This window comes from Dermacentor variabilis, chromosome 4 (genome assembly GCF_050947875.1).
Source record: "Dermacentor variabilis isolate Ectoservices chromosome 4, ASM5094787v1, whole genome shotgun sequence".
Classification (NCBI taxonomy): domain Eukaryota; kingdom Metazoa; phylum Arthropoda; class Arachnida; order Ixodida; family Ixodidae; genus Dermacentor; species Dermacentor variabilis.
In genome coordinates this window covers 35,436,478-35,452,616 of record NC_134571.1, presented here as the reverse complement: position 1 = coordinate 35,452,616, position 16,139 = coordinate 35,436,478, and the positions used below count along the sequence as shown (strand labels likewise).

The 16,139-nt window shown below is 46.2% G+C and overlaps 1 protein-coding gene across 1 annotated transcript in view; it reads right to left on the bottom strand.

Annotated features, from left to right (window-relative positions):
• The window catches only part of LOC142578930 (cell adhesion molecule Dscam1-like), a 348,188-nt gene that overhangs the window by 108,119 nt on the left and 223,930 nt on the right, over positions 1–16,139 (bottom strand). The window contains exons 5-6 of the mRNA XM_075688636.1: positions 2,205–2,351; positions 1,335–1,455 (exon numbers count right to left, since the gene is read on the bottom strand). Of these exons, the coding sequence (XP_075544751.1) occupies positions 1,335–1,455; positions 2,205–2,351 (268 nt within the window). The remainder of the gene's footprint in view (positions 1–1,334; positions 1,456–2,204; positions 2,352–16,139) is intronic.

Genomic DNA, 16,139 nt, shown 5'->3' with positions numbered 1-16,139 from the left:
ACCATAAACCCTTGACTCGCAAGAGGACAGTGCCACCGACTGTGACGATGTCTGTGCCGTACAAATGAAAGATGTAATGGCGATATCCACTTTGCATACATCTCCAGACACACACAAGTGTGATATCGAGAAATACATGACCACACACTTTGCATGCGTTAGCCGTGACAACACTACTCCCTGTGATCATCGTTGAAGACTTCAATGAGGACATTTCAATATCAGGCAGGAAAGGGTTCACTTACTCTGTGATAGAAGAATTTGCTTTGAAGTGCCACACCAATCTAAGTGACTCAACTACTCAACAACGGTCGTGTGTAGATATAACCTTGGCAAAATATGTGACTAAAGTTGTAACCGAACCAATCAGTGTATATCACAGTATTCACAAAGCTATCGTCACAACTATCACCAAATGATGAAAAGTAGCATATGTACCCTTTTAGAACACTCTGTGACATGCTACAGCTTCGTTCGTCATCCGCCGTCACAGAGTGAATGACTCCTCCCTTATCTTTTTTTTTTTTCGTGAGACGATGTTACACAATGTTTCTTCTTTGACAGTTGTTATTTTCATTTATTTTTTGTCATTACTGGTTTTCATTATTTCCCGTGTGGCCAGTCCCATTCGTGAGTATAGGCCACTAATTGAGGCCACAGGAAGTGCAATGGCGGGGAACCTTTTCACAGCCTGCTTCTTTCGCGGTACACGAGAGGAGAGATCGCTGAAGTGAGCTAATCTTTATTTTGCTTATAATCTGCAGGAACTTTATAGAACTGAGGTATGGTCATTCAGCCATTGTTCCTAAAGCAGTTGACGGTGGGTCTTGAGCAAGCTTTGTTTCTACATTCCTACGAGGCAAGATATACCGTCAACTATGGCTTGCCTGTAATAAGCAGGGTTTAATGTTAGTCGTGAGTGTTGCTGCCTGCCTGTAATTTCTCGTTCGAACATTCTTCAGAGCCACACAAGAATTCGAAAGTAAATAAAAAATATGATGAATTTTTTTTGCCTGTTGTAACTCTCGAATATATTTTTTAACGAAAGCGTCATACACTCTAGGGCATGTCCTCAGTCTGAGAGGATTTATCATGCCGTGTTGAGAGCATCTACATTTATTTCACCATACCCATACCATCTTAAATGCGCCAGTTTGGGAGAAATACGGGTGAGGTTATGTCAGACACGGAAAATTCGTGCGAGTTCCGTGAATTCGTTGGACTAAATGACAGCTAGGAGTGCTACGATTCAGACAAGCGACATCTAAAGAAGAGAACTCATGCTCACTGGGCGCCTTGGCAGAGAGTGTAATACCACGTGAGCCTCCACTTACCGGTAAGATGGAATTGGATACCCCTGAGCTGCACAGGCTAGTTCAACAGCGTCTTGTCCCTCGACAGCATGGACAAAAGGGTGGCTGTCGGTGATCTTGGGAGATGCAGCTCCTTGGGGTTCTGCAGCATTGAAGGGGAGAAATTAAACTGAAATAATCAAAGACCTGTTGTCAAGGTCACACTTCAGGTAATAATATGAAAATTTCAAATGTACGCCACCACGTTACAGACGCTTCACAATTTCAGCCAAGCAATAAAAAAAGATATTTAACAGAAAAGATATCTGACGCATTTTTTTTTTCGAGCGACCACTTGTTGTTTGTAGTACCAAATACTTCCTACGTACATTTTTTTAAAATACTAAGCAAGGTTGCGTTGACGAAATCACTTCATAGCTTTCCAGTTTTAGCACTCATTCTTTTTTACTTTTTGTGATGCCGAAATTTCTTTCGCTAACTTAATTTGGAGCGTACCTTCTAGAGCTGAGACAATTCAATATAGCAAATTCGCTTGCTTGCCCAATGCGTCATTATTGGAAAGCACAAGCTGCAAGCTCGTGATAAAGGTCGAATCTCTTTCGCTTCAAATTGCACTGTGAATACAAGCGGTCGCTGGCAACACTCGAATACTCCACCCTTTCGAAACACGCGAAGGGGTAGGGTAGCACTGAATTGCCCGCCACTGAGATGTTTAGCGTGGCCCAGTTTCTGCACTCATATCGGTGTCGAAGGCGAGGAATAATACAACTCTTCCCTCTCTCCCCCCGCCCTTCGTGCTACGTTCGGCCCTTATTAAGGCTTTCAAGTCACGGTGCAGCTGGATAGAGTTTATAAACATGTTCGCGCCGTCTGGTAGAGCGCGACATTTACCTTGAATGATGAGCCTGCCTGATGAGGCACTCGTCACGACCTCGTTGGTCAGCTTGTGCCTCGTTTTGCAGCGATAGCTCCGCAGGCGGTCACCGGACTCCACGTGTCGGACGTAAAGCTCCCCGGTGGGCAAGATGCTGTACCGGCCTGCAACGGGTGCAATGATCCACGTAAGAAGACTACTTGGATCGAAGGACTCCTCTGAGGAAAATCATTCTACGTGCCCCGACACAAGGGCAAATCTGACATGGGGATGTTCGTTATACGTTCAGGAGTGAAGTCCCTACTGGTGCTGTGCTAACAAGAGAGTAACCGGAGACACGTGATACGCGCAAAACGACCTTGTAATAGTTAAACTACAGATGTTAACGCAGTGCCGCGGGACCATTTAGCTCAGTTTGGAATAATAAGCAGTGAATTATTCATGTAAAAACGCTGGCCGGCTAAGTTTAACCTTTGTGGCTTGCACTCAGGAAGCCCCAAGCACAAGACGCGAAAGTGGTACATTTGAACTTATTGTGTACTGCACTTCTTAAATGTGATGCAATAGATACGTTTTATGCCCAAATCACCAATATGTGCTGAGTGGTGAAGTTGTAAGGAGGTGCACTTTTATTAAAGCATATGTTAGTGCTGTTTAGTAAACAAACCATACAATAACAAGGTGTCTTCAATGCAGGATGACGTACAGTATTGTCTCCTAAACAGATGCTGTTGAATAGTGTAGAACTCCAAGGCAGCTCAAGTATCAAGTGAGGAAGGTCGAGATGCTTAAAAAAAAGTGTAAGATGAACCGATTTAAAGAATCATTCACGGAACTTTAATAGAAAAGTGTAGAAGAAAGTGCAATGAAGACCATTCGACATCAATGCTAACACACAAAAAGTAAAGATTCTAACCGAAAAAGCATCCGGTTGGCTACCCTACGCAGGGAAACAAGGAAGAAGGAATAGGAAGATTAGAAATGCAAAATGTAAGGTTGCTTAAAAACCATTCACGCAAGGAAAGTGACACATGGTCAAAAGCGATCGCACCGACCAAGCCAATTGAATAAATTGAGAGCGTGTCCCCGAAAACTTCTTCACAGACTCGTGTCTGTTTATACAGTACGGCATAGAAACAATGACTCGGAATGCAGAATTTTAGAAAACTTTTCTCTAAGGGATGCACAAATTTAAAGAAAAATAAAAAGGTTGAGCGGTAGATTACATATCACAGCTCTGCGCCACTGTTTTCTAGATATAAACAAGCGAAGCACCGTGGCTGCAACACCTGCACGAGCCATTCATTATTAATATCTCGCCTTTGTAACCAGCTCCCTGACGTTGCCAAAAGCACTCCCGCTCCTAACCTCGTTCGTGAAGTTAATCGCAAGTTTTTACATGATTATCTTTTCCTTCTCGTCTGACTTCACATGATGCTACGCTGCCGTTCCACCTTCGCATTAAGGATACCGATGCCGGAAGCTAAAGATTTATCCCCGTCATCCCCGAATGGATAGCGTCCTTTACTTCGCTTCTTTCTAAACTTACGCGCTTGCGCAATTACAGTCGCGAGAGCTCTGACGAAGCATTAATCTGGTGACACTGCAAAAAGCAAAAAAAAAAAGAGAAAGAAAAAAAAAGAAAGAGAGACGTTGCAACGACAGGGCTTTCAGGGGAGCAGGGCCACTGGTACGCGCATGAAAAAAATATAAATAAAATGAAGGAAAGAGAGAAGCCACCAGCCAACGAAAGGCAGATAACGACGACGTTGCAATAATGAATTACGGCCGCAGCCCCCAAACAATTTCCCGCTTAGGAACAGGCTGACTGCGTGTCGGAGCATGAGCCACGAACGACGAAGGCGACGCCGACACCACGATCTCGCCGTATACTCGGGCACGATTGCCAGCCACGGATCGGAGAGGGGTCGCGCGCGCGTTCGCTTTGTCTTAATTCGGCGGCGGCAAAAGCTGCGGGAACGACGGCCAGGCATCGCGGCGTCGTCGGCCGGTGGGCGGGGATCGAAGGTCCCGGACGTTGTGTGCAACGCGCGCACAAAAAAAAAAAAAAAAAAAATAAGAAGAAGAAAAAGACTGAAGAAAAACAAACGGGGAGCAAAGGTTGGCGATGAAAGCTGACTGTCTCAAATCGGGAATAATGTGTTGCGCCCGCTTTTGCGGAAATCTCCGCCTCCCCCTGTGCCGTTATAGCAGCAGCTTTGAGGACGCTAATCGGGCAGGCCCGGCTTGCCGAACGGCAAGAGATCGGCGTCACCCGTGTACGTCGCCTTTTTCTGGCTTGACGCGCTAATGGGCCGGTGATTTATTCGAACGCGCTGATCATAGGCCTCCATTAATCACGTGCGCAGAGGCAAAAAGAAGAGGACTCGTGATCAATGTCCGTCCGGGTCGTGTCTCTTGCAGGGGCGTGTACGTGCCTGTAGATCATGAGATCGAAACACGAAAGTAAAGCCGCGTAAGGCGCACCACTCGCCTCCCACCTCATCGCTTTCTTTCTTTCTTTCTTTCTTTCTTTCTTTCTTTCTTTCTTTCTTTCTTTCTTTCTTTCTTTCTTTCTTTCTTTCTTTCTTTCTTTCCCTTCTCCTGGCCAACACAATGCCGTCGTTGAAGGGAACAAGCAGACTTCCGCACGAATGGCCACGTGCCTTCTGGTGCAAGAATCGTGTTAGTCTTGCTGCATGCGTATAGGGGCTAGGAAAGAGAGATTTTGATTTTTGCGGTGCCAGCATTGATCCGACGCCCAATGGTACAGTGGTCCTCGATTGATCGTATATTTGTGACACGCGTTACACGCCCATTATTTCGATTTGTCGCTCTTTATCTGATGGTCCGTGCATGCATGAAGTGGTTGTAAACCTACAATTATAACACGAAAGCTCGGAAGAGAAAACCGATAGACCATGATATCAGCAAAAAAAAAGGGGGGGGGGAGGGAGAGAGAAGAAAGAAAAAGAGGAAGCCGTACATTTTTTCTAGCACAGCCATGATAGTGGCATCGCCTCAATGAATTGCATTGATCAAACAGGCGCACGTAAGCTGTGAATACATGATTTCAGCTTGGATGCCTAAGCTGTACAGAAAAAAATACTAAATTTTCGTGACAGCTGCGGTCTCGAGACTTCTTGCCGTCACTGAGCACAATATAAGTAGTTGAATGTGGCTAATTGTGAGTATTTCTCGTTCGGCTAGTTGGTAGAACTGCTATTTGATGAGGCACGCTTACTGAAACGTGCGCCATGAAGAATTTTATATTTTCTATTTTCTTACTGTTGTTTTTTTCACCTCTAGTTTTGTGGTTGTGTGCATGTCAATTGATGTATTGAGAACTCACCTGCCTCTCTTCCTTACTTCTGTTTGAATTTCATCTTCTCGCTCAAGGTTCCACGCTTTGCCCTGATGCTTCAACGCTTAATATGGTATACCTTGGTTCAAAACGGGCAGCGTGGGCCTCAACGACTTAACCAGAATTTAACCTTTCAAGCTATTAAGCTGCAAATACCACCGTGCCTTCTTTTACTTAGGACGGCATCTAAAGAAGTGCCTTTCAGAACTAAAAGCTTTAGGCCAGTGCTCCGAAAGAACATCCGCGTTGAAGGCCTTATTCGCGCTATTAACGTTCTTGCGGTCTACGGGGCTTCACGACAGACTCTAAGAATGCCGCCCCCTACCGTTCTGTAGTGTACGCGCTTTGTTCGTGCTTGTCTCCCTTTCTTTCTATCTCCCCCTTCCAATCTCTTTCTCTTTTTATCCCTCTTAACCCTTCCCCCTGCGCAGGGTAGCCAACCGGAACTACCTCTGGTTAACCTCCCTGCCTTTCTCTGCATTATTTTCTCTCTTCTCTTCAGAGAACCTAACCTTGCTTAAGTTCTAGCTTCATCCCTCCATTCAACCTCCTGCTAATTCGTGAAAGTACTATAGGTATCTAAATTAAATTCAGATTACCTCTTTTGCAACGTTGCTGGAGCCAAGAACGAGCATATATCACCTAGGGAAATCATTCTGACTGCATCAGCAGCTCAAGTAGAACACAGGAAGAAATAAAGGAATAAATAAATAAAGAAACGACGCAGGCATTCCTCTCGGCTAGCCATCTAGGCACTCTTTTGGACCTGGTACATGCAAACTCCATCAGATATTGCAGAAGGGAAAGAAACCTGCACAAAATAAATGACACGGCGTATCCACTGCTCTTTCTTTCAGAGTGTGGAAGCCTAGCTCCTCGCGGAATGGGAGATGCCTGCAAGCGTCCTGGGTGCAAGTCAGATATATCTTTAAGCAGACGTAGTACACGAACTTGCTCTTTGAGTCCTGTAAACTCACTAATACAAAGCAGGAGAAAGGAGCCCTTTCCGTTATGGCATGAAGGAGTCCGATTACTTTTGTTATTTTTCCTCTTACAAAGAGCTAGTGTATTTGCATCAAACTACTTAATATCGTTGCTCAAAATCATTTACATGGATTGTTCGCACACTGCAACTGCAAAACAATAGCACAGCTCTAGTTGCCACTCTTATTTATTTATTTATTTATTTATTTATTTATTTATTTATTTATTTATTTATTTATTGAGATCGCGAGAGTTCGAAACCTTGGCTGGATCTATGTAGCGGTTGTCACACATGTTGTGTACCAGCCTGTGCACGTATACATGCTGTTGAACGGATACTACACTACGGTGAACAAAGGAAACCCGAAATTTAGATATGATTATACCGCGGTCCCATTCACCTCCTGTCCACGCACGGACCGATTCCATTCACAGAAACGACGAGTTTGTGCACGCCCACATGGGCACTGGTGTTATCTTCGTGCGTAGAGACGCGGATCAAATCTATATACAAAAAGCTTGAGATTCCTCACTTTAAGCTTACGCGATGCCCATATCAAAGGGGCGAGCACACAGTTTCGTACATACCGAACGTTCTGTCCAACAGGACATCTGTCCAACTTATCGCAAAGGTCCGCTGCCACAAAACGCAAAAGGCGCTCCTCAGGGGGCGCTATCACTTTGATAAGGCTGGGATCAACTAACACATAACAGGAACTACTGCTCAAGCAGCGGATATATAACTGACGCGCCATAATATGTCTTGGGACGGCCTACCATGGGACGGAATGGCGTAGCGTACTGCTCGCGTGTTGTCACAATAAGAGAGAGGTGAAAGCGAAGAGAAAAGTTTCTTTCGCGAGTACACAACTAATGAGCACGCCTCTCACGTGTACTGCAGTGGGCTGTAAAAGCAATGATATGCGCTGCTCAAGGAAGGTGACGGTACCCTCGGGGGTAAATTTAATAGAAAACGGCATAAGAACTGTTGGCAGAGCGGTAAGAGCAACTCCAGAAGGTTTCAGCTGTGTCACGCCTAATTAAAAAAGTCGTTAGCGGTCCATACGGATGCACCGTTCAACAGTGCAGACTTAGCAGAGGGACGTGACGACGTGTCGATAGAAAAGAAAGTTTTCTTTCGCACAAACCACTCTACGTTCTTTCTTTATATGCAGTGATCGCGTAGTGACGACTCCCAAACGGAAAAGAATAAATGAGGCAACCGTGGTACTCTTCTAAGCTTGAGCGCACTCGTGCAGTGAGCTGCAAGTTTGCGATATGTTGGCGCTCCCCAATTAGCAGAGTACGCCACAACCACCACCTCGGGCGTTGGGCCTCAAAATACTGTAGCTCAAAACCCGAGCGGAGCTGCCGCTTCAAAGCTCTCGCTTCCGGCTCCGACGCGCGGTGATAGGGGAAACAGGAAGCATGCCCGGCGAGGAAGCTATACCTCTGACGCAAGCGAACCACTTCGTCGGTTCGAGTTTGTGAAAAAGTAGGAAAGGAGAGGAGGGAAAAAGAAGAAGGATATAGGACGCCAGGGAGGGTGTCTCAGTTGTCATTCCCGAGTTACAGATCACTGAGCATCAACTCCTGGGTTCAGCGACGTCCTCGAGGTGAAGTGAAGTCTCAACAGCGTGAAACTTGATAAAACGGGAAGGAGTTTGCCGCTACATTACTCTCGGTGCTCCGACTTGTGCAACGAGTCAGACGGTGTTTGTTATTGCCTTGGCGCTTGAGAATGTTCGCGAGACGGCCAGAAGTTGTTGATTGTGTAGCAGGACGATGTGTAAGCGTTGAGGGCGTTGCGTTTCCGGGAAGTGGGCTTCAGAGTGAGTGTCTTCTCAGCATTTGATCAGCTACAGCCTTCAAAACAGCGCCTTTCAATATGCGCTTAGCGAATCAACGGTAAAATACGAGCTTTTTAGTTACGTTAGTCGTCTGCGTGGTTGTATACCTGGTTAACGTGTACTGCGATCACAAAGGCTTGATGTGGAGGCTTGTGGATCGCCCTACAGTGATTGCGGATTGCCTCCTTAGAGCTCCGAAAAATGTTTGGCGCTCTCACTTTTGGGACATATGTCAGGGCTAGGCGTGCAAGAGCGCCAGCTTTTTTTCGCTTCCTTCAATTCCTACGGGGCATGGCCGACAGCCTGTAAAATAGTGGTGTTTCGCACGTAACCTTTGCAGACGTCATTTTACCCGGAGGGCCTGCGCCGATTAGGAAGGGAATGCAGTGGCTGTTGATTGCATTGCTGGGAGACAAAGGGATCATCGACACCTGCTGGCACAACATTGATCTCAACTCGTAGGAGGCTCAGGACCAACAACTGCTGGCTATGCATGCAAGGCTGACCTCGCCTGCTGCAACATTACCACTACCATCAACAGAGTCAATAGAAGGTGGGGGGGGGGGCGCTTCTTTTATTACTTGACAAGGCCAGCGCGAAAAAAGTTCCATCTCATTTATTGCTTACCACTATAGCTCGAAGCGCTAAGCGCGTTCGCTGCGAGGCTGCGTGACGTGGGCTGCAGCAGACGGTCGGGACGCGTGCGCAAGGAAATTGCCCGGGCCCCCGACAGAGCCGAAGCTGAGGTGGTCTTGGCGGTGTCTTCGTGGCGCAGGAAGAAATTTGATATCGCTCGAGTCGAAAGAGAATGGCTAAGAAGGAAATGGCATCAGTCGTTAAAAAAATATTAAGTGAAACACCACACCACGAGTTTCAAATTGGGACGCACGCACCATGCAAGAGGCCGATTCGCGGTGCAGCCATATCTCTTATGCATGCAAATGGCTGCACCGGTCCACGGCATACATACGTGGTTTATTTTATTTTTGCATGTGTATGCGTGTATTTTGCTTTCGTGAGAGCAGTTACGCTGGGGGGTGGCGCCGAAAGCGGGTCGACCGAGGCGTGTGTCGTGTCTAGGACACTGAGCCGTCATTTTTACGGCTTGGTTCCAAGAACAGCGCAGTCACCTGAATACGGAGCAAAGTTTCATGGAAGCACACTGCTCCGACTAAACTCTTCTCCCTCTATTTTTTTTCTTCGTTATTTCGCGTCATGTTCAAGTCCCACTGATGTGGACTAAGTTTTCGAAAGCGTTTGGCCGGGCCGTCTCCTCTGTAAACTTGAAATCGGTTTATAAGTGCAAAAACCAAGCGAGCGTGGCAGCTTCCTTGCCGTCATAATCTTGGACGCATTTGCGGCATTCTCGAGAGGGAAATAAGTGACGGAGAGAAAGAGAGGGACTCGGCTCGCATGACAGAGTGTCCTCGTAACCGTTCCCGAAAGCGTGCTTGAGCGATCGTCGCAATGCGGCTCTATCGATCAAAAACAAATTGAGTGGTGTTCCACGTTGGGCTGTATAGTTTCAGTTCGACGATGGCAACGAAGAGGAAACCGAAAAAGAAAAAAAAAGAATTTTTTTCCTCTTTCGTAGGCGGTAAACACGCTTATAGCAAAGAAGTCCCCGTATTGCGTTTGTGGCTGTCGCAGTGAGGTTTCGAGTATACGAAGTGCTGAGCTCGTGCTGCACTGTGACGTACCGGACGGCTATATTTGATTTTTATTTCTCTACATTGAACTGTGTGCCATAGCACTGTCAATTCCTTAAGAAATAAAAAAAGAAAGAAAAATCATATGACCGACGGTCTCCTTATATGCGAATAGTTACAATTCATTAGATTAGAGGTTTCGTGAATATTACTTCTTCTTGCTTGTCATGTAATATAGACAATATACGCATGCAAGGTTGAGTACTAGGCGATACGCGGTTGGTCCAGTAGCTGTGTTCTACCAAAAAGTAATAAAAAGGAATGCTGGCAACCCTTATATTGGAGTCAGTGTTGTTGCAGCTTAGGTTCCAGTCTCCGGAAGCTCTCGCACTTTCGATGGAGTGCCAACAGGGCCGTCGCGCGCTATCTGAAAGCACGAGAACTTTCGTTCGAGAACGGTACGAGAAATACGAGTTGGAGGGCGTCATTTCCGCTTGCGTTTCAACGAAGCGAACGTGCAACACGTGGCAGTAAGAGCCCTCTCGGAAAAACAAAGTCGTATATGAGAGACACACAACTTACGCTCAGTAAGAGAGTTGACAATTCTCGTCGAGTGCATGCTTGTGACTACCGCAATTCACGTACGCATATACGTGTGGTTAGCGCTAACCAGATTTTGCGTTAAACTTGGTTAAGTAAAGGCTTATAAATGTTTCTGTTTTTTTATGCCACTTCATATGGTGCTCACACTTACGAATGCCACTCAACCACGCTGCCGTTTTTCCTGCCCCGTTACGAGCGACGGAATAGACATTACATATAGAAGGAAAGAGACCGCACGGAAACAACCGGACCAATGCCCTAAAACCAGCCCCGTAAAGACAAATTGTGGGGGGACGCAGCACGTTCCTCGGAATGAGACGGAGAGAACAGCGGAAGTGATTTATTCGACCAGCCGGAGATTGCATTCGACCCTAGCCGATGCTTTGTGCGATGAAGCCCGTGATTCAATAGTTTCGAGCGCATAGCAGAAGCGGACATTCACGAAAGAGAACGTGCGCACTTGAAAGCTCAAGTTTCTTTTTTCATTGTTCTTGCTGACGTTGTTTTGAATAATAAGTGCTCTTCCAGGCTTTGTACTTTCGGTGGAGAAGTTGGATCAAGTCGGCAGTGCTTTCGATTGAAGTGAAACGAATGAGCGAAGAAACGAAAAAAGCAGCCGCGAAAGAAAGTCTAAACTTTGACTATGAAACAAAACGCTGTGAAGTTGGCTAGGCCACAAGAATTCATTCTCAGGGGTCTTGTAACGAAACTTCTTGAGTTTGTGGTGTTTCGTTTCCTAAGATGTCGCTTTGGTTGTCTGAATAAATGGAAAGAGTACGTGACTGCAATAAATAACCCGCCGCAGCAAACGGACATGATAAGGAGATTAGAAGCCTTTCTTTTGCCATTTGTGGCTGCGCAACGTTAGCTATTTCATATTCACTCGCGGACTATGATAATTCCATCTGTTAGTACAAGAAAAAACCATCCATAAAAACAAGCATCCGCAAACTAATATAAAGAAGAAGAAGGCAGCGGAGGAACCGGCAAATGACAAGCACAATTTGGGAACCAAGACATTTGTGAGCTGATCCCATCTTTTATTAGTTTAGCTGGAAACACAAGTTGAAATCTTTTAAGCAAAGTTAAATAATATAACAAGCTATATTTGACGTCTCTGACAGAAATTGGTGCTAACATGCTTTTTCAACAAGCAAAGCAGCATCAGTAAAACTTAGATGTCTGCATGCTTGCATCTCCCGTTGCACGTAGGTTTTCAATGCTATGAGTGCTTAGACCTTACGTAAGATATTCTCAGATAGCGAAACTAAAACTTATTTCCGCAGATGCGGATCTATTGCGCATCTTAATACGCTTACTCGGCAGAACACGGGCATCCTCTCTCGGAGCTTTCAAAGCATATATGCCCACCCTTGACTTACCAATCGAGGAAATTTATGAAATTTCCTTTCCTAGCGTACTTTTGACGAAGAAGGTCGATGTAAAACCCATGCCAAGAATAAAGGAGGTACCATGTAGAACCTTCATCTCGTGCTCTTTCTCAGAAGGTCATTGTAATAATGAAATTTTCTCCACTCCCGTCTGCGAATCCATACGGCATGAACTGCGTGATGAGGCGGGCATGTCGCGGCGATGGCATAAGAAAGAAGACCACGTGTCTGCATTCAATTTCGGTACAGTGCATGCGAAAGATAAATCGAAGCAAGGAGGCGAAATGATCAAAGAGATTATGTTTTCTGCAGTCCGGCACCTTAAAAGGATGTGCTCTCAGAAGAAAAAAAAAGAGCAGCAAAGATTAGGCTCGAAGCTAGAGCCGGCGAGATAGGAGAACGTGTAGGTACGCCCTCACATCGCCGGCTTTGGTGCAAAACAAAAAGAGTAGGCAAAAGTTGTTAAGGACCAATATCGATCGCGAGAAGCAAATTACCCATAAATCAGTGCACGATGAAAATGAAAGTTGGCTCTCGGGAAAAGCACTAGGCTACTCGTATATAGGAACGAGGTTGGGAGGGATGCGAGAAGAGATACGGGCGCGGCGGAGGCGAGAAATATGAGTTAATCAAAGGCCATCTCCCTGGCCTGATGCTCTGAAGTGGCGAGTCGGCGGTATTAGACGACACCAGGGTAGATTTTATTCGTTCGTGCTGCCGGGCGAAATTGAGTTCTGCGTCGCGCATCGCGCGTTTAAATTTATGGGTTTCCTCTCTCGTCAGTCCGCGAATGAAACAAAAAAAAATCTTAATAAATAAAATATAGTTTCTCAGAAATATCATCCCGCTATGCAGATGTGCAAAGAAAAAGTTCATCTGAGTCGATACAGGCTTTCTTGCTGCAGAAGCTTCTCCACACCGGGGAGAGTCGCCTTAAGGTTTCATTTTTTAAAATCTTCCTTTGGTTAAAAGAAGAGACGACTAAATAACACGTAGATGCTCCATATAAGCTTTCTAATAAGCGCTGTCAAAGCAGGCCGTTTGTTGAAAGCAAGACAGCAGTTCTCCCTTCTTTTATTTTTATTTTTATTTTTTTTTTGCTACCGAGATGAGTTTCCCAGGTAATTACGTTGACGCTCTTAAGCTTCCTCAGCTTCTGGTATCCGTAAAGCCTGATACCGGGTCGACACCTTCGAAGTAGAGGTTGAAAAATAGGGTTTGTAATTTAACCGCAGACGCGGAAGTGTCCTACAGTATGATGTGGGCAAAAGAAGCATGAACAGCCACACGAACTGAATATAACCAGCTTACGCTAAGCAATACACGCGAAATACGAAAGTCACAATGCACTCGTTTAAAAACATACAACGTATTAAAAGCGCGAGCGGTACATGCGGATTATTCCACCATCGGCCGAAAAGTTCCAGCTCGCTATCCGGTTAAAGCACGGTGCAGTGTCATAATCGGAAAATGTGCGCCGTTTAGCATGGTTTGGTTTACTTCTCCTGGTAGCGGGCACTGTGCACCTGGGCGCCGGAACAATACCGCTTTGCAAAGTTTCTTAGCTTTTCTACCTTGACTTTCATATCTCAACGCTGACAAGGCGCAACTTCTTTCACTTCAAGGCTGCTTTAGGATTGTCTACTTTGCAGCAGAGCGCACTGTAAACACTTACTCCTGATATGACAGTGGTGACAGCCCCAACAAGAGTGGCCCGCATCCACAAAGGGTGGTTAACCAAGTATCCGGCCGTTCCAGCAGGCATAATGCATCTCTGGTGTAACTTCGCAAAACTTAAATAAATGAGAGTAAAATACTTTGTCTTTATTTTTGAATCTTATAGGGAAAAAAATCAGCTATTAGACATGGATAACTTAAGCTTCTCTTAACGCTCGCATTTCGTAGATATCGTTGTTCTATTTTAAATCTTGCACGGCAACACGTGATAATGTTTTCCAGGGATCTGCAACGACAGCAGTTTAGGACGACAATCTATGGCGATGTCGCAAACGCAGCTGGATAGCCTGTGGCAGAAGCATGCATGGCTCTAAAAGGTATTAGACAGGAGTAACCAGTTCTTTTTTTTTTGTTCTGCGCGTGTGAAAAGAAGGATAAAGAAACTAGAGAGGCAGGGTAACGGTGTTCACCAGAATACCTATGCCCGCCCTTCGCTGGTAGTTGAGAACAGGGAAATAAAAAGAGAACAGGCTGTGAATGTGTGCACTCATGTGAACAGCACCACATAGACAAAGGCATTTGCACAGGTCAGCCGTCCTCAAAAGAAAAACATAAAAGTGTCTTTACTGCCCTGGCGGCCGACGATTGGTGTTCGAATAGGGTTCACTGGGACGGTGTTCGAGTAGGGTTCACTGGGACGGCGAACGATCACCCAGTCGCCCCATCGCATTGGAAAGTGATTGTCCGCGTAAGTGAGCTAGTTTCGCCTGGCCTTGTGGGAAGCCGAGACGCTTCTGAAGAATTGAATGAAAGGCCAAATATTGATCTGTAAGTTTTGCGAGAGGTGCATCTAATAAATTATATGTCTGGAGTCCTAGTGGAGCCATAGTGGGGGCACTCCGGATTTATTTTGACGACATCGGGTTGGTTAACGTGCACCCAATGCACGGTGCCCTGGAGCTGTTGCATTTCACCCACATCGCCATGCGGCCGCCGCGGCCGGAATTTGATTTCGCGACCTCGGACTTCGCAGCGCAACGCCAAAGCAACTGCGCCACCACGGCGTGTGAAGAGGCATATCTAAACTGGAGCTATTTTCATAATTGCTACAAAGCGCGCATGCCTTCAGCACTGAGCGACTGTTTCCGCAGTTGCAACATGTGCTACGAAGCAATAGGAAGTAAATGAGCAAATAATGGTTGATTATTCTGCTAATTACAGTGTCTGCCTGCGCTTGGAGGTTAAATTACATATGAACATATTTGGTCCTTGGTATTCGAAATACGTTGTATATGAGGATGGTCAATCTATGAGACAAGCCTTCTGCTTTTGTCTGTCTGATCATGTTTTGCCTGCGAAAAACTACAGCCGAAGGTGAACAACTGTTTCATAATAATAATATTTGGGGTTTTACGTGCCAAAACCACTTTCTGATTATGAGGCACGCCGTAGTGGAGGACTCCGGAAATTTTGACCACCTGGGGTTCTTTAACGTGCGCCTAAATCTAAGCACACGGGTGTTTTCGCATTTCGCCCCCATCGAAATGCGGCCGCCGTGGCCGGGATTCGATCCCGCGACCTCGTGCTCAGCAGCCCAACACCATAGCCACTGAGCAACCACGGCGGGTCACAACTGTTTCAGGTACGTTGTAGGAAAGTGTCAAGATTTCGGTCCTTCACCGCCGGTAAAAGCTTCCTTCCCGTAGCAATGAGCGCTGCGAACGCTGACAACTGCAGTTCTACAGATAGAGACCCAAAAATGGAGATGATTTAACAATAAACATCTCGCAGCTGCGCTTTCAGCAATTGAAGACGCCGTTGTGTGGGGATTCATGCTATTTCTGACCACCCGAGGATCTTTAGCGCGTACAACCCAAATTACAGTAAACGGGCATTTTCACATTCCGCCTCTGTAGGTACAGAAATTCGGCTGCGGTGGTTCCACGTGGTCGCGAACCGAACAGGTGAGTTTGTTTGCAGGCCAACACGGCGTGTACTTCCGAAGCTGGGAATCAGCAGTCGTGTAAGTTGCTGCCTCACAAGAAATAAGGGGGGGGGGGGGTAGGAAATGAGAGAATTGTATCTTCTATTATCTCCTGTCCAGCCTCAACCACCCTCACCCCCTTCTCCCTCCCCCAAACACAAACACTCGCACAACTACCGCTGAAAGCATTCGGTCAGGCACTTCAAGGGTTAACAGGTAACCCCTGCCCACCCCTTCGTCCAAGCAGCCTTAAAGCGAATGATCCAAATCATCCAAGAACTCAACAGTATGCGCCAGTCGCCAACAGCTGGGAGGAATCACAATGCCCATCAGTACTTTAGCCCTCTGTGAAAAGCGCGTTCATCCAACCATCGAAAACAGCTCCGGTAAAGTTCGGGGCTGACGGATCGAGCGGTAGGCCATTAGATTATCTGGCGGCCCGCTTCGCAG